The following is a 19,226-nucleotide window of genomic DNA, read 5'->3' as shown; positions in this document are numbered from 1 at the left end:
CAAGGACGCAAGGAATGACTTGCCAGAGACTGATCCCAACAGACTGGAATTCACCCCACCTCCCAAACTTTCCTATGACGATTGACAGAAATGACAACTGGAAAAAATAAGACTCGCAAAGTCTCTACTATTCCACGGGTTTGGCCATGAGTGGGGACCCTTTGTTTTGCATCAGGCCAAATAAAAGGAATGATAAACTGTAACGACTGTATGCAATATTGTATTCGCATTGTTGTCTGTGAGCTCCATGGTTATGACATGGGTTTTCACTACATGTGAACAAGCTAGGTGCCACACTATATGAAAGATGGTCACTTTTTAAGATGAACTCTCACGTGATCATACGACACATAATGCATCATGAACATGATCATAATTCAGAAAGAAACATAATAAAGACTTAAGTCCGTTGCTCTCGCATTCTATGCTGATGTATGACTTGTCATGATCGAACAGTAGTATTGTTGTTGTCACCAATTCTATAAAAGTCCCATCTTTCCCCTCTGCTTCCTTGTTTCTCTATCGCTTATTGATTGGCTGTGTTCCCTTCTGTGGTTTTTGGGGAAAGTTGTGCCGCCACAGTTTCAAAACATTCTGGTGGAAACCAACACACATTAATGCTTATATTGTCTCCTTTTTAAGAATGATCAAAGCAGGAATAAAATCTATTTAAAAATAGTTTAGTTCTGATTGCAGCTGCTGTACATCATCACATGAACACATTCCACAAGCAGAAACATGTGGCACCGACAAGCAGATGCTCAGTTTTGCACCTCTGAGGTTGTAGACGCAGGATTAGCATCATTCAAGTGGTCAGGGTTACTCATAGTTTGGTTGTTGGCTGCATCTGTTGTGGCTGCTGCAGCGCGGTGTGTGTGATAACACTCAATCGCTAACACTTCCTAGAGTTCTTCCACATAAACAGCTTATGAGGTTAAACAATACAAAAGCTTAGTTTGCGCTAAACCCATAGTTTCATGGATCATCTGCATTAATATCGAGAGACTCATTTTTGTCCATATCTTTCAGCCTTGCTTGTAAATATGGCTCCATCCTTATGACGTTTATGAGAAGCCTTTTGCTTATCTCTCACAGCTTCACCCATTGGTGTCTTTTCCAGCAGCCTCAGGATCCATCCTATGATGCCACTGCAAAAAAATAAAAAATCTTGTGACTCATCACTTTCTGCCTTTGAGTAACTCTGTTGTCACTAAGTGAACATACGAAAGAACAGGGGCGGGCTTAGACTTCTGCTATCGCTCGAGCGGTAAACAATGCTGGACAGTCAGCTTTTTTGCCTTCTAGCAAGGCTCCTGCATAGTTTCAATTCTCCAGTACTCAGCACTTCCTTAAGTAGTAACAGGCGACACATAAAGCAGCCTCACAATGAGGACGCAGTTGTGCAGGAATGTTATGCAGGAATGTTATGCAGGGGTTATACGGCCGACTGGCATCGGCCTTGTCTCGCGAAGATAATACTGCCCTTCACTGCCGTGGCACGGTCCAGTCGGTGGTAATTATATAACCAATATTGCAGACTCTATACCCCGGCACTTGAGTCAGCTGTAATCGGAAACCGGGGTGTAAATCACGCGGTTAAGCTAATTTCTGCCTGTCGAAGAACTCGACTGTGGCACCACACGTTTCCTCTGCGAGTCACACTCTCCGACGCTCCTCTGAGAGCGAAAGCTTGTTTCCAGCCTTCTCCATTTTACACAACAGATGCTTCCCTCCCTTCCTCCTGTCCTCCCAACACAAACTTGATAAATCACGGAGGGAGGAATAAATATGCAGAGCTCTTATGATGAGAAAATTATTCACATTACTTTCATGTTTCTAGTTTCAACTACATCTGCAAATACAGAGAGTACAATTAATCACACGTATTTGTTTAAATATTGCTGCAGTTTGTGTCTCAGGAGAATGTCAAAATTATAAATCTCTGTCTATGGGTTTCCCATTTCCGGAAAACTCATCATTCTTTTTCTCTGCTTGGTTTAATGTTTTCATCAAAGGCAATACGAAGAAAAAAGGAGCAAGTGAAATCAAACCTGTTAATAATGTAACTGTGCCAGAGGAGTACTCATGTTCTCGCCAGCTGTCTAAAAAGCGATGACGCTGCAGTGATATTTTAAGACATGTTTATTTCAATCCTGGAATAAATGAGCTTCATTTTCAGTTTTATGTGGAAAATGTGTACTTTTGTACGATGTTTGATGTTCAGTGGACACCATGTGGTCCACTCATGGTTTGCTGCACACCCTCAAATCTAACCCCTGACCTCTGTAATAGACTGGAGCGGACACACTGAAGTACTTGCCATAACACACTGAAGTTCATTTTGAGGTTTTCAGTGTTAAACAATACGCATTAGAAATAGTCTTTCATGTCTTGTAGATAAGTGAAAATTCTTCAGGCCATGATTTCACAGTAGAGATGGGAGGAAATAAAAAAGCCATTCAGAGAAAGCAGCTGGCCCCGATGCAAGTGAGGACAAGGGAGGAGGGCGAAGGTGAATGTGGGGACAAATCCAAAGACGCGTTCATGGAAATGTTCTTACTCCTGAGGCAACTCATCCTCACTCCCATGGCACAATATATTGATGTTGGGAAAGTGGGTTTTTGTGTACTATGCTGACAAAAATGGCAGCCTTCAGTGTAAAATACAGGATGTCAGTTGTCACCGTGACTAAAACGCATGGCCGTCTGATGGAATTTAAATTTAAAAAAACAACAACAACATATTTTAAACAGAACCACTGGAGCGGCATCCTGTAGCTTGCTCTAACACGTTTTCACGTGTCGCGCTGCCAATGCTGAAACTGCCTTTTTCATCAGCATAGGACGCTGAAGGCAACTTTCCCAATGCCAATATGGGAGTGAGGATGTGTTGCTTGCGGCGTCACGCATTCACGATCACCAAATGAAATGTAGCTTCCAATGTTGACACAGAAGTCAGTCTTCCGTGTTGCGTGCTACAGTAACTCATAGGCTTCTAAATGGGATCAGACTGGGTTCCCCTACAGCTGTATTTTGCAACAGTCAAAAACAATAGTTGAGACTAGGATGGGGACGATCGTAAGCGATCATTGCTACTATACTTCCGATGTTACTCGATACATACAGTATCCGATGTGTGGTGTGAGTGAAGAGCATGATCACATGAGGCACTACATTGTGTATATCAAGTGACATTGAATTGTCTTGAAGTGTCAAACCTTGAGCCAACCTGTGGCTTAAGTGTAGCGGGAGAAAAACTTAGATTTGGAGATCAGCGAGGATCTATTAATTGTGAGTGTCAGAGTCAATGCTAGCCTAGTGAGCATGGCGATCAGGCTTTTAGCTAGGAGGGCGTCTGGGCTTCTGCAAAACATGAAAGAATGGATGCCCAATTCTCAACCGTAGCTTGGCCGCCAGATTACACTGGTATATGGCGGCATCTGGCCAGTTGAGAATCCGACGTCCATTTTTCCATGTTTTGCAGAAGCCCAGACGCCCTCCTAGCTAAAAGCCTGATGGCGATGCCTGGTACTGTTCTGTTTGGAGGGTCTGTGATGACCCGACTCACCTAGCAGTAACCCTCTCCATTAGATGCGAGTACAGTACAGTATCTGTGCCATACTTTCTGCATCCATCATTATAGGCAAGATAAAAATCCAATATACTGCGAGACTATCATCACCCAATGAATGACCTGAAAATCCTGTTTTGAAAAAAAAAAAAAATCAATAAAACTAGTATAAAAAAAATATCCCAAAATGCTGAGATGCCCTGTGACCATGCTCTGTGCTTTCATCCCCAGAACACTGTCCTCCACAGCCAGTTCCAGGAGTCTGAATGAGATAGCAACATCTGACACGCCACTCTGACTTCTTCTGTGCGGTTAGCAGCAGAGCACGCCGCACGTGAACTCCCAGAGAAACCCTCTGATCAATGGAAAATGGTACCTGGTAATGGAATCATTACCAAGAGGCCCCAGACTGGTCTTACTGCAATTGGCTTCCTGAGAACAAATTACATTCTAGCTTCTTTGGCCTGGAGAAAAATGAGAACTGTGCAAGTCTCATTTACAACTTAGGGCTTGATGAGCTTCAGCTGAATGAGTGAAGGATGGATGGTGCTGAACGCAGGGCGGTCACCATCCTGATGCTGTTTTTGAACAGAAACGACACAGGGTTGATGGATTCAGGGCGAGAAGTGGGGCACAAACTTCATGAATAACATCAGCAGAGGCCACTCTGCACAGAAGAAGTGTGATTCGGGGAAAGTATTTTTTTACTTTTTCTGTGTGTCATGAAACCCGATTGGGACTGAAGTTGCATTGATGATGATTAAGGAAGAACCACCGTGGATTAAAAGCCCTGCTGTTGGGCAGGAAGCAACAACCCAAGCAGGAGGAACATCTCTGCTCTCTGAAACTGCTCTCACCTCATTGAGCCTTTAGTTTTCAGACAGCGCTAACGTTACTTGCCTTCTTCTGGGTTGGTCACACTTGCAGGTGGACCTACTTTTAAACTGTTCAAGCTAGAACACATGGCAACCCCAAACCCTGTCCACCAAGAGCTGGAAATGAAAGAACTGATGCAGGTGATGAAAGAAGTGGATGAATGGACAGTCTGGGTTTTGAAGCTAAAGAGGGATAAGAGATATAAAAGAAGTTGTGATTTTACCATGTGAAATATGTGGTTTGTAACGTGGTATACAAAGTGCAAGCATCAGCAAATAGAAGCCACCTTGGTTAGCTGTGTTAGGGTCTCCATTACTTGAGTGTCTCGAGAGCAAGAAGTGAGGATGCGTCTACAGAAAAAGAGTTGAGATTGGTCGGTTGACATTTACACTCGTGTGGGTATCAATAGCCTCTATGTTGTGGCTCGCCTTAGCAGAGATCAATTGCTTGTGGCGACAGAGGATGTGCTCAGTGTCTCTATACTATCAAGCAGAGAAGCACTGCCGCACTCAGTGCATGACGATCCAGTTGATGGTATCGCAGTGTTGTGGTTTTTTTATGGAACATAGATTATAAAGAAAAAACAAAAGTATTGGGACAGGCTTAAGCAACAGACTGGAACGTAGCCGGGGGCAGGCAAATAGTCAAACTTCCAATGGAACCAGGGAGAATTGGTGGTGATTCTCCAGAGTGCGAAGACTCAGATGACATGGCTGAAAGGAGAAGCAGAAGAAGTGAAGTTAGGACATGGGTTCACGCCTTATATTCAGCCCAGGGTAGCAGATAGGTACAGGAATTAAGCGTGTTTGGCAGCAGGTGGTCTGTTGAGTAGTGAGAGTTGGAACGGCGTGTACTGGAAGAAAAGCAAATGTGACAACGATTGCATTTTTAGTACAAATGGTGACCTCACTTAATGGCAGTTTAATGGTATAAGAATATTTTCCACAAGAAGCCACATTTTTCTATTTGAATATATTTGGTATATTAATGAATCAAATGATGGAGCCATACATACATATAAACAACAAAGTCCAATATATATATAATTTATTCTGATATAATGAATAAAATATTTGATCTGATATGGTCCATCCATGAATGATGTGTTTGAACACGAGTCAGAGAGATTGTTGTTTGCCTTTCCGCCTTGTCTGCCGGCTGAAAATGAATAGTCACCTATGACTCAGCACCATCTCAAGGTCACAGACATAAAAATGCTCATGACTTGCAGGATCAGTTTTATCTCTCCAGCTTCATCTGGATCGAGATCCAACCGCTTTGACAATGTTTATGAGTCAAGAAATAGCCGTGGGCAGCAACTTGTCACGTTTATTAGACTTGTTGAACTACAGAAAGGAAAGTAAGAGATGATGGATTCACAGTCCACAGCAGAAAATCATTCAAGTTAGGGGGAGTTTGGGATTAGTATGTGTATCCAATGGGCTATAGCTTTGCTGGGAATTCCCAGGATGTTGTGTGACAGTATATGAATTCATCTTAAAACATTCTCCATGGAAATGGAAAAACTTGTTTATATTCATACATTGGAATAGCTTTGGTTGTAAGTCATAAATTGAATACTGTTGCTCCTATGAACCTTCCAAGAATAATGCTCTTACCTAAAAAATTGATAAATAAATAAAAATCTCTCAGCACCTTAGTGACTGTATCGCTGGAAGCCCTGAAACACAACAAAGCGCATAAATCATTTCAAGCAAAGAGTAAACAGTGGGGGGATAATTTGCTGTGTTGGTTCAGGCTCTGCTGGGAGCCCACTGGAAGCTTTCCCTGAAAAACAAGGTACACCTGGAAACAAATGACCTTTTTTTCTTTTGAAAGTTCACACTGGAAACCTTTAGTGCTACAGAAGCCATTTTCAGCAAAAAAAAGGGAAAGAATATTTGTCACCAGCTTCTAAATAATGATTCTAAAATGACCAGGGGTGAATATGAAGAGAGATAAAGAACAATAATGAATGTGTTTCATTGTTATTATTCCACTGTTGTACCTGGAAATGTCTCATGTGCATCAATGAGGGAGAGAAAAGCCAGGTACTTCAGACAAAAAATATGTCCCATTTCATTCCAAGGTGAACAAAGCTAAAGCTTCAGTCTGAATGTGTGAACAAAATAGAGGCCGGGTCACGTTGCTTCAGAGACTCCAGTGAAGGATGGGACAGGATGAGCATTCAGGAAGTGCAGTAGAATATCAATGTAGTCACTCACTTTCAGTTTAAGAATTCACTGTGACATTAATCTCACGAGACAGATTTTTGGAAGCCGATTTAATGAATTAAAAACACAGTGAACACGACCTTGGTGCCATCAAGAATCGTTTCTTCCTCATCCGTCATGCCATATTTGAGGCGGCATCATGTGCCTCTTTTCAAGTTTGAATAAAAAAAATCCATTATTATTCATGGTTTACGTTCGCTGGAATACCAAGAACAAGTACAAGACGCAGGTTGTGCTCAAGCTCGCATGTATGACAATTGCAAAAACGATGAATTACATGGCTGAACTCAGAGAAGTGGCTGTTTGTTCTTCATTAGATCCTTCATTCATGTCACTGCAGATGTCATGTGTTCTCAGTTAAGAACTCTACTTTTTTGGTGTCACCTATCTGTCTCGGTTTGATCTTAAAACACATGAACTCGCAGTCCCTCTCCGCAGCTGATTGAAGGAACACACAGCTGTTTGTTCAATCCAGTCGCCAGAAGCTCTTTATTATGGTACAAATATTGGACTTCAACTTTAGCTTCCCACACCATGTTGTCATGACTCCAAGATTATGGTCTGTCTGAGCCAGCAGTAGGATGATTCAGGAATTCTGGTCGTCCTTGAAGCTCTCTGAGGCAAAAGGTGCGCCCCACTTCTGGATGTTGGGACCTTTATAATAATAAATAATTTATTTGATGACGTTTTAAAGGACCCATGTTATGCAAAACAACTGTTCTGAGCCAAATTTAACAAGGATGAACCGATCTCACCCAGAGTGAACAATGCCAGTTAGTGTTTAAACTGCGATCCAAAAGTGCTGCTAGCATTCACTTCACAAACATGAAAACTTTAAACTGTAAAGTTTGTTTCTGTGCGCTCATTGATTTTAATCTGAACTGTAAAGTTTGTGGACACATTATTCTGTAACTTTGTTTTTTTTAAAATAGCAGAACCACCCAAATAATGGGGTGGAAAAGGGTCTTTTATGACAAGGGTGAAAGGATGTTGATATGAAAAAGCAAGGAAAATAAAAAAAGCAAAGATGAAGGGAGGAGGGGCAGGATGTTTCAAACATCAGGTGCAAAGGGTGCAAACAGGATGTGTCCCATCAAGGTTTGCTGCAGGCTGAACTCAGAAGAGCTGCGCTGCAGAACCTTGCAGCGAGGTCTGAATTATTAAAGACAATATCTTACAGTCGGGCAAGTAGCTGCAGCCATGTCGGATGTGACTGCTGACACGCAGCATTGTGCTCTCAGGTCCGCTCGCGGATGAAGTCAGGCTTTAAGATCTTCTTTACGGAACCTACATAACGCACTCTGCCAGGCAATTTGGACTCCAGACTCTGCGTGTGTGTGTACTTGTTTATCCTGCATTGTGGGGACCATTTCTGGACAAAACACTATCCTTGTGAGGACTTTTTTGGGACATTCGGCTATACTATTGAGGTTAAGCCTCAATTTGAGGAGGAAGACTTAAAAATCATTGGTTGTCAGTTTGGTTCATGTGTTTTGGATGGTTAAGCTTGAGAAACCTCGCAATGTCCCGACATGGACAGAAAAACAAACGTGTGTGTAAAAGCATGTCCATTTTCGGAAACCACTCATTAATGAGGAAGTCTGTGTTTAATCTGTCCCTCGTGGAGAGCAACCATCAATTTACCAACACAAAACCACCATCTGCACTCGCCATTATGTTCAGGAGGATTTGAATCCCCCAAACAAAGTCGCGGCAGTTTTGCGGTGGACTTGACACCTTTGTGTTGGAGACCCAGCAACATTGACAAATACGCCAAAAGAATGACATCTTATTCTCCCTCAGCCAGGTGGGGCTTCATGAAACAGTGTCCTCATTGACAGAGGCCACTTGATGTCACTCTGCTCCACAAAACTGGACTTCTCATTTTTATCATATAAATTTTAATAAAAAAGCGCTGAAGATGGGATTGAAAATGATGGTGAAACACTGATCATAATCTGAGATGAAAACTGAAAAATGTAATGATTAGAACAGAGCAGGTGAACTGCCATCATCCGTTTTAGTTTCAGTTTCTTTTCTCCACTCATCTCTAAGTCGCCCACCACTCACATTGTCTCTCCTCTTTTAATGAAATCGTGTCTCACATTCTATACTGCTTGTCCCTCGAGGATCACCAAACAGAAGATGATAATGATGTTGTAAACAGATGTGGAGCTTTTAAACAGACCACCCGGGGTTATGGTGTCTTGTGTGTGATGTCATGACATGCTTCTCTTTCATTCTAAATGTAGACAAGAATCAGTGCTGATCTCTTTATTCCTTTTTGTTCCCTCTCAATAGATCAAGAACCAGCCTGTCAGTCCCTCATGAGCGCTTGCTTGTAATGTGCATTTTGGAACCTGAATATTCATCGGAATTCATTTCAATCTGAATATGAATCTGAATCGCACCAAGTGAAAGTTACAATTACAACGCATAACTAGACCAAATGTTGTGACTATTTAATTTGAATTTGAATTCAAAATACTTAGCTACAAATTCATTTTCACAGTGAAGACATGCTTTTTTAAAACATCTCTATTTTATGTAGCAACTTTGCTGCGCCTAACTTTTTGTTTCGGTGTGTTGACATTGTCATTTTTATTTTATTGCTGTCCGTACTTTTATGATTTCACTTTTTCACTTTTAAGCCCCCAAAATGACACCATATACATCATGAAAGGTTTCATTATATGTTTTCCTTTTTATCTTGTGAGTATTTTGTGTAATAATATTTTGTGTCAAGAGTCTACGTTGTGCTATGTAGACTGGCTGGTGACACATGGTAAGCTAAGTCAATTGTGATGCTACCTAGAAAGCACTCACTTTTTTCAAAGGTATAAAAGGACACAGCATTTATGTAAATACACTGCTCCAATTCTACATCCAAAAAAATTTGGAGATTATGTAGCTGTTGTCTCTTGGTGTAAATCTGGGGTCTTCAAACCGGTCCTCAAAGGGCCAAGGTATATGAAGACCCCCGGTGTAAATGAAGTGCTAAATATTGACTTATCCACTGGTTTTGAACAGCAACTCTGACCATTGAACCGAAGAGAAGCATCAATGTGTTTGGTGTTTATCTTCGTGCTCATGAGTTAAACTGAGATCCTTTATTTCAGAGATTCTCCACGACTATAAATGTCACATTTCATTTGTGTTGGTATTTTCGGTGTCCCATCATCCCTGAAAAGAAATGACCCCACAGCGTTCACTTGAGTCCTGGAAACAGTGAACAAAAGCTTTATATATTACTATTAGGAGGTGGGAAAGGGCAAAAGTAGGTTAAACCCATGACAGGTCTTAGATCAGGGTGTAACGGTTGAATCCAGAACTTCCCTGGAATGCAGACAGTCACACTCTGAGGATTTCAGATCCAAGAGCCAATTATCCTTCGACTGCTGCATTTGGATGGCGACCACCATTGGTCACCAGCCCGAAAGCGTTCTCCCTACCAACACAGCCTGGTTCAAAAACATGTTCCTGATGTTTCGGTGCCCAAACTGGCCGTGACGTCACAACACACCAGGGGAAATGATTGATTCCCCTGGCACTGAATTCACATTAGCGGCGAAGCACAAGCTGGTTTATTTAGGCTACCTTCCAATCTCAGATTACATCCTTTCTGAACTGGAGTTTAACTCTCTTGAGCACTGGATTGAGCATTAAATAAATGCCCAGCGAGCGGGATTATGCAGAGGAGGGCAGATCTTTAACTCAGGGGTCACCAGCAGTCTCCACATCAAGAGGTCGACGACTGATGGGGTCAAGTGCGTTCATGTGTGTTCATGTGTTACAACACACATCAGTGGAGAACCCTGTTTGAAGCTAGCCGTCCAGGCCAGGATGATTCTGAGGCCAGAACACATTCATTCGTGTTCTTCTGAAAGTGTTTTTGGGAAGGGGACATGTTGAATAAAACATCAGGTATGGTCATGTTTTATGTGAATGCTGAGACACAGTAAGAGAGGACTGAAATGGAATCATTATTTCTGCAGGGCGCCTCATTTTTTACACAAAAGCGCATCATTGGTACAATAACAAAATAGCAGTATGATCAACACTCAACATAAAAAAGCTGATGGAAGTATTTGTGATGTTCTAGCAAATTATGAAGGTGTACTAAAGGTATACAAAGCTATGATAATAACTATTATTATTATTTAGTTTCTTTTACTCCCCCCAAAGAAAACAAAAGAAGTCTCTACATAAATACAATGTCTGCATATAGTTTTAACTGTTCTTGTTTTTATTTTGTAGTTATTATAATGTAATGCAGTCTTGAGACATTTTCATGTGAAAATGAAATGATAAAAACAACATGTTTTTTTTTGAAGAATTTTATTTGTACATCTTCTTGACTAGTATTTATCTAATATTTATTTATTTTTGGACATATAGTTTTGTTTTTGGAAACCGGAGGCCTCAGACTGAAATTTCGTTGCCATAATATAGTGATATGTTTTTGTGCAATGACAATAAAGAAAGTCTAAGTCTATAAGACACAATCTGATATTTACTGGAATTATACTTTCAAAAAAAAAAAAAAAGGTTTCTCTTATAGATAGTGATGTCCTTATTCTCAGAGCTCAATAGGTGGCGCTGATCTTTTGAAAATGATGAGAGATTTCATTGTAATACCGCTGAAGATTTTACCTAGTTTCATGAAGCCTCATCACTTCTTAGTGCTGCTTTCCACTGGGCCCCATAAGTATGAGTTTAAGTTTTAGAAAATGTATTTTTGTTTATCTGTAATGACCAGTAATGAGCACAAAAAGCAATAGGTATTTTAATGACTGATTTCTTGTGACACATTTGAGCGGTGCTCTCTCTGTTTCAATGCTCAAACAAAAGAAGACTCTGCCAGATTGCTCCCCTTCTTTTGTCTGAACACATTTGTGTGAACAAACAAACAGTCTGAGGAAGACTCCAGTGAAGGGAATTATGGGATTGAAAGGGGAAAAAAAACAAAAGAGGGACCTTGGAGACAAGCACTGTGATGAAGGGCAAAATGAAAAAAAAAAAAAGCGCTGTAAGGTTCAAACCAATTCGCAGCCTGGCCTCAAACTTCCTGTTACCATAGTGATTTACCCACCAACGTGTGTTCCCCTGAGACGTCCCTGAACACATCAGGGCAAACAACAGAGAGGAACACAAGGACGGGCCGAAACAGCAGAGGGCAAATATTGCTCTGAAATAACTGTTTGAACTTGGCAGGACTCTACTTCAACTGTTGTAATCCAACATTTGACCATGCGGCTTCATATTTCCACCGTCCTCTTGATATTCTCTCACACAGCAATGTTCAAAAACACTAACTCTCTGTCTGCTTCCACAGCCGTGTCATTCATGCGACACAGTGCGTCAGCCTTCGGATTCGCTGTGAGTTCCAGCTTCTTTCATATTTTCCACCATTTGCATCAGTTAATTAGTCATAAGTTTGGTCTCAGTGATTTATTAATGAATCTCTCTTCTAAAGTGTTATTGGTCCCTTTGTCTCCACGGTAACCAGGCAGAAAAATCAAAGGCGGTGCAGACTGTACCAGGCACCACCTTTTTTTTCGTCTCAGGAGATTGTTCAGACACATCTGATCATGTGAAGACTCAATTGCAATTTCACACATTGGCTGGGATTTTACAGGCCCTGCCAATACAGTTAACCCAGATGGACCAGATTTTGCTTTCTGCATAATTCGTCATAGTCAGTCCACAGAATGCACATGAATTTGATTCCACATTCAAAAAACAGGACATTGGACGGTCTAAATGAATAAAAAAAATATATTAAATAATTGATATACTTCTTTTATTTAAATCAAGACAATATGTTTGTGAAGAAACAAGTTCAAAGCAATATTTAAATAATCACTGTCATAATAATTTGAAGCGCATTTCCAACCATATTGACAACCACGACATTTTTACCCATTATTTCCTGACATTCAGTTCAATCGAGACTTTTTTAGCACTGGAAATATCGCATTGATATCTGCATTTTAAATGAGCTCAATAGCAGAGCAGGTGGCAGTGGACTCTACTGTGGACTCTACTGGATCCAGATAATAACAGAACCCCTTCAAATTATAATGATCCCTTCATAAATAATTGAAACATTTACTTTGTAAAAAAAAATTAATAATAATAAAATCATGTGAGTCAAGAAACACAGACAGCTAATCATTTGTGCTTCAATTTGACGTAATAAATGTGCTCATCATCTTCTACTTCTCTGATGCAAAATAGAGGTGAATACGGTCATATTTGTCTGTGGTAACATGAATAGACTGCTGCCTCTTCGCTTCAATTTTAACAAGCTAGTTTGCTAACTTCAGTTCTTTCTAGTTGCTTCCAGTAGATGATGAAAATATAATAAACATGTCTGGCTTTGACTGACATATTTAAGGTGTCCTTATGATGTGGTGGAATTATTAATGTCACCATTGAGGTTCTAATAACTTGGCAGTTATGTTTATCAAATATATCAAAATGATTACAGGTTTCACAGGATTTCATTGTTTTTTTAAAGACTGTTTTTTCTAAATAGCTCAGTGAGCAACAACAACAAAAGAGAAACAGCCTGACTGTAGTCAGCGGTGCGAGCCGCTGCATGGTCACCACTCACAGAGCTCAGGCAGAGACGTTGACCATGTGGACCACCAGGACCTGGTGGACAGATTCTCTCTCCATTCTGACCTAGAAATGTCCCACAGTTGGAGCTGCCATGCAAGATTGACCTTGAAGCTAATTTTAGGGAACATTTCAAATTCTAAAACATCGAAGCATTTCAAAAAACGCACTTCATAAACACAACATTAAAAGAGCAAACCAGTAAATACATGCATCTCTGACCACCTCTTCCTATTTCCTCTCCATCCCTGCCTTGGTGCCTCCCTGATGTTTCTATTAAAGTTTGAAGCCTCTCTGGACGTCCTGTCATCAGTCATCGTCATCTGGCGCTACAGCAATGCAGCAGCCGTGCACTCTGCACACCGAGAGTACATGTGAGTACGACACAATCTGCCAGGTTTGCAGCTTTGTGATGAATCTCTGCGGCTTGAGTCGCCCATGTTTCTTTTCTATGTCTCTATCAAAGCTGCTGCGCTCGATAGTCAATGTTGGAGGGGAGGATTTCCTCAAGGCACCTACTGAAACATTATAAAGTCTAGTCTTATTCAAACTATAGCACATAAAAATTGCATCTTTATTTAGCATGTTCTGAAGCTAAGGGACAGATGTAGGTCCTAGTGATCAATATTATTTTGAGGATAGATGGTAACAATATCAGGACCATCCATAATCCATTGAATCAGGTTGGAAAATTCTGAAAATCCCCAAATTTCTGAAGATAATTGTGTCTTGTATATGTTGTGTTGTGAACGGATGCATGACATCAGAAGTGTGACTGTAACAATGGTGCACTCGTGTTGAAAACTGATTTCATAAGCTCAGAGACTTGTCGAGGCTCCTGACATGTGCCTTTTGTTGTTTTCGCAGCGCCTGTGTGATCCTTGGAATTGTGTTCATCCTCTCCTCGCTGTGCATTCTTGGGAAAGCCATTCACAACGTGGCAGCCAGGATGCTTCCGGAAGTGGTGAGACAACAGTCCCGCTCACTCTGAGCTGATATCGTACACGTCTGCTGAGTCATCAGTCCTGTGCGACACCGATAGATATTCAGTCGTTGCCTTGCAGCACGTTGTGCAGGTTGAAGTTGGTCCTTTAGGAGCCACTATTGACAAATAAGCCTGCAAGACCATGGTTCACAGAAGTGGGAATTAAGTGGCGCCACTGATCAAATATGTTCAGGAAACCAGGTTCAGACTGAGTAGATGCTGATTCCTGCTGGATTCATCTACTGACATTACCATCATGGTCAGATCAGATTCTGCACGCACATGGTCCCTTCACACCCATACACACTCCACTGTCAACACTTCTCTGGAGACTATGGATTAGGTATGAGGTCCAAAAATAGCTTCATGATTTCTACCGTTTCCATCATCACACGCATGCAGGAGGTGCTGGATCATCATATCAAGTTGCTTGCTTTTAACACTGTTAGGAAATGTGTAATTGATTCCCCCTGAACCATCTGTGCCTTTCATTCGAGCCAGCGAGGCACAAGAGAGAGAGGTCTTTCGATCGTCCGGGACGTCAAGACCGTCACCTCGCGGGGCGGAAAACAAAGAGGGTCTTTTCTGATCTATTTTAGCGCTGACTTGATGTAATAAAAGCAGAGTAATGTTTCAAAGGGCCGGAGAGATGCTGGCAGCAGGCAGCAGCTGCCGTGCTGACTGTCTTTGATGCTCTAGTTCCATTATGTTCACAAAAACTGTCTCCGGAGGATCTGAACACAAACACAGCCTGTGTTTATTGTCTCACACCACCATGTATTTTTAATCATTTTAAATCATATTGAACTGTTCGCTTGGGTTCGGCATGATCCTGGTAACTGTGAGTTAAAGAGCATTTTATTTCGATGCTGTAATGGTAACATGTTACCATATAGCTGTTTATTGACTTGTGTTATTTATTCATTGAATATATCCATTTATTTCAGTCATTATTTAATCATTTATTTATGTATTATAGCGTCAACTTTTTGTCATAGAAGACAGACAACATACCTCAAAGCTCATTGCAAACTTAAATATGCACTCAGCTCTGAATCCTATAAAGTAACTGCAATGAATTTTCAATGAATTTAACAATAGTTAATAGTGAGCTGACTAATATTTATTTTTTATAGCCATGAAAATACTGCAATTGTGATTTTAAACCATATTTTTGTCGTTTTTAATTGATTGACTTTGTTAAATTGGGATGGGATACAATTAAAAAAAAATAATCCTTTTAATTAGAGAATTTGTGATTTATTAATCTCACTTAACTACAGTTTAATGCTAGAAGAATATTTGCCACTAGAAGCCACATTTTCCAATTTGAATGAATTTGGTATATTGCTGAATCGAATGTTGGACCCATATATACATTTAAACAACAAAATATTGTTCATTTTGCATCAGCTTGACAATAGCACAATGAATCACATCGGTGGCTATATTCAAGTTTTTATATCACCTTATTTACACTAAAGCTCTTTTCATGTCTTGAAAATTAAAAGTAAATTTAATTTATAAGTAAAGTAAATAAATTTATAAGAATTTCAAATACATTCAGAGTAGTGGAAACTCTGGCCATTGTGTAGTGAAAAACATCCCTATATATATATATGTGTATATATATATATATATATATATACATACACATATATATAAACATTCCTTCTTAGTTCACCATTGAACATACATCTTACTGATGCCTGTCATACAGGTGTCACTGGGTTTGTGTTTGTGGCTGAACCCTTTGTCCGTTACACGAGTGGTTTTTGAAGCAGTGGAATCCCGATTCACGTCACGTCCCGAGTGCTCTCATGGCGCCCTGTCTGTGTCGAGTGGCTGATTAAACACAGAGAGTCACGATTGGATTGTGAGATCACGGTGAGCGAGCGAGGATGGAAACCTGAGCCGGGGTTTCCTCCCAAACCTTCAGGATAGAGCAACAGAAAGGGGCGTGGTGGTGCATGATATTAGCGATGCAGGAGTCACGATGCTGCAAAGTGACTCATAAAGGTCGGACTTCTCTGAAGGAAAAGCTCTTGTCCAATATTTCTGCGCAGAAGGGTTTGATTTTATCTCAAACAAATGCACCATTTAGACAGACAAATTTAGGTCTGAAGAGAAATGAGCAGCACCTTCAGTCCAATGATATCAGATTACAGAATGAGGAATACATTACAACAAAGGGACAGTCTGGTGTTCTCCCTGGTTGGCCGTTGTCATCCGAGTTGGCTCTTGACTTCTGCTGAGTGTGTCAGACAATTTGAAAGCACCAGACGCTGTCATCCGTTCGACAGTCAGTTGAGCGCTCCAGTCATGACTCCATCTATTATTGAGCACTGATGTGACGGATGTTTTGTGGGTCATCCTGGCTCACTGGAGCCTCTCAGCGTGACCTTCTGGCTTTTTCTCCAGGATGACTTTCTGTACAGCGTCTCCATCGTCAGCGGCTTCATGTGTGCCATCCTCGCTGTGACCAAGTTCATGTTGGGAAGAGTCCTGACCAGCCGAGCGCTCATTACTGATGGTAGGAACTGATTTCAACTGATATGACAATAAAACTGTAATTGAGGTTAAACCAGACAGTAAGTATGAAGGAGGTCATGTGGTTGTCTGTGTCTGTCTGTTCGCAAAACTGATTTCAATTCGACTTTCCCAAAACATTAGTGATGAGTGATGAGGCGTCATGAAAGAGTGTCTCAATTTTCAGAGTCCACTAGATGGCACTCTCTGCTCAAAAAGCTTTGGATTTATCACAACCATTTCAATGAAATATCACCTCATTTTTAGACCAACAGCACCACCTACTGAGCCCTAAAAATAAGGACACTGTTTCATGAAGCCTCATCTGGCCATCACTTTATAACACTGACATTGAGACAGTGTTGAGGGTTAAATGTTGGTGGTGTGTAAAATGATCATTTGGAGCCACTAGCCCTGTTACTGTATGTTCACATTCTATCGGGGTGGGTCTTAAGTTGAAAGCCAATTGTAGCCCTACATCTACCGTGTCTATTAGAAGCACAAACAGATTCGGATTCTTCAGAGTTGTGAATTCCAGCGGCCGCTACTATCTCTGCACGCATTATGGTAAAATGTTTGGTTAATGAGGCATGACATGCAGGGTTTTTTTTTACTTTTTGATAATTTTTTTTCAGCTTCGGTGTTGATGATAAATGCACATAAGAAATGCATTGAAGCTGCTACGCTGTCACCCCAAAACGTGCTTGATTCCCCCACTACAAGGGATGGGATTTGATAAGATTTTAACAATTACATTTTTGATGCAGCTTAATGATTCAGTTCCTTATAGATTCTCAGTGGAAAAAAAGGAAGAGAAACAGGTCAATAATAATAATAATAGTAATAATAATAATAATAATAATAATAGCTTTGGAAATTAACATTTTTTTATGATTCCAGGTAACCTGACAATTTTTGATGCCCATCCCTACCCACCACTTTGTAGTACGACAAGTTGACGCTCGTAATCGCAGCTGTACTTCGACGTTACGTGTAAATCTTTCAGCTTGAATCATGTTTTGGTGTGAATACACAGGTAGCGAGTGCCAGCTTCCTTCCTTCTTGGATCCAATCGTGCGCTTTAAGTATTGCCCACTTGACGGATTTCTCATTGCCATTGACGACTCGTGTCAAATTTAGCAATTCTTTATGTAGGATTTAGTTTCCATGCAAAGCACGCATTGCCCCTCCTCCTTTACAAAAATGTCTCAGCCACTGAGGTGTCAGTGGCTCCTCCTGCAGTCAGACCAGTGTACACCTGCACAGCGCCACCTACAGGTTGCAAATGAGTCGCACATGCCAGAAACTGCGTCATTCTATTTACGATCAGCACCTCCTGGTTGCTACTGCCTCCTGCTGTCCCATCAAGCGCATTTGTATTGTTGAATTTTAACACTTAAAGCCTATAAAATTTTTAAAAAATGGCTTATCAATAATAATGGGAAAAACAAATCCCAGAATAGGACATCCAAGATAAATCTGGATTGGAGATGAGGATTCTACACTGCTGAAAGCTTTTTCTGTTTTAGGTTTAGTAGTGAAGACACACATCCTTGAAAAAGGATCGTCCACACTTAATACAATGTCTCAAAGCATAAGTGGCAACTAGCCAATGAACATAGGAAACTATGACCCGTCTGCGTACACAATGTATTTCCAGTCAAGACTGATAGTCAGCGGGGAGGAGGAGATCAGATCCAGAGCCGATAACAGAAGCCCTGCTTTATATTTCTCAGGTTTCAACTCGCTGGTGGGATCTATCATGGGGTTTTCCATCCTGATAAGTGCAGAAGTCTTCAAGCACCACCCTGACGTGTGGTTTCTGGACGGTACCATCGGCATTCTCATGGGACTCATCATCTTGGCATACGGCATCAAGTAAGAAGTCTTCAGGCTCAGATGGTTTCATTGGAATGTTTCTGGACTCTGGAGAAGAATGAATCTTGGAAACTTAGAGAAGCTGCTTGAACAAGGCAAGAAATGTTCAGTAGGCTTGGTGTCTTTTGAGAAGTCTGTGGGTTTTCTGGTGAAGCTCAGTGGATATGAAAATGAATTCCACTCACGGTTCATGGAGTATTATGTCAAGACCTAAGCAGAAACACATCACACGGTTATTTTTCATGCTGACTCCAATGTCCTGCTCAACAAACAATAGATTCTCCGCATCTATTAAGGTTCTTGCTGCGATTTCATGATAATCTAAGACCAAAGGAAGGAAAGGATCACCGTGCCTATGCAAGAGAACTTCAGATGGATGGATTAATGAACGGAAGTGAACGGGTCGCCTCATTACTTCTGTCACGATCATGTGGTTAGAGATTCACATGGTTGTGCCGCGTGATGATGTCATTGCTCAAAAGCCTGTTTTCAGAACTCAGAGTAATCGCAAATATGTTGGAAGGGAGGCC

At 41.0% G+C, this 19,226-nt stretch overlaps 1 protein-coding gene across 1 annotated transcript in view; it reads left to right on the top strand.

Annotated features, from left to right (window-relative positions):
- Nucleotides 1-19,226, top strand: part of LOC128766412 (transmembrane protein 163-like) — a 37,476-nt gene that overhangs the window by 14,368 nt on the left and 3,882 nt on the right. The window contains exons 3-7 of the mRNA XM_053878033.1: nucleotides 12,016-12,059; nucleotides 13,587-13,678; nucleotides 14,172-14,268; nucleotides 16,711-16,822; nucleotides 18,555-18,696. Of these exons, the coding sequence (XP_053734008.1) occupies nucleotides 12,016-12,059; nucleotides 13,587-13,678; nucleotides 14,172-14,268; nucleotides 16,711-16,822; nucleotides 18,555-18,696 (487 nt within the window). The remainder of the gene's footprint in view (nucleotides 1-12,015; nucleotides 12,060-13,586; nucleotides 13,679-14,171; nucleotides 14,269-16,710; nucleotides 16,823-18,554; nucleotides 18,697-19,226) is intronic.

The sequence above is a fragment of the Synchiropus splendidus genome, chromosome 10, assembly GCF_027744825.2.
Source record: "Synchiropus splendidus isolate RoL2022-P1 chromosome 10, RoL_Sspl_1.0, whole genome shotgun sequence".
Lineage (NCBI taxonomy): Eukaryota > Metazoa > Chordata > Actinopteri > Syngnathiformes > Callionymidae > Synchiropus > Synchiropus splendidus.
Note: the sequence above shows the minus strand (reverse complement) of the source record. Positions and strands in the feature narration are given on the sequence as shown.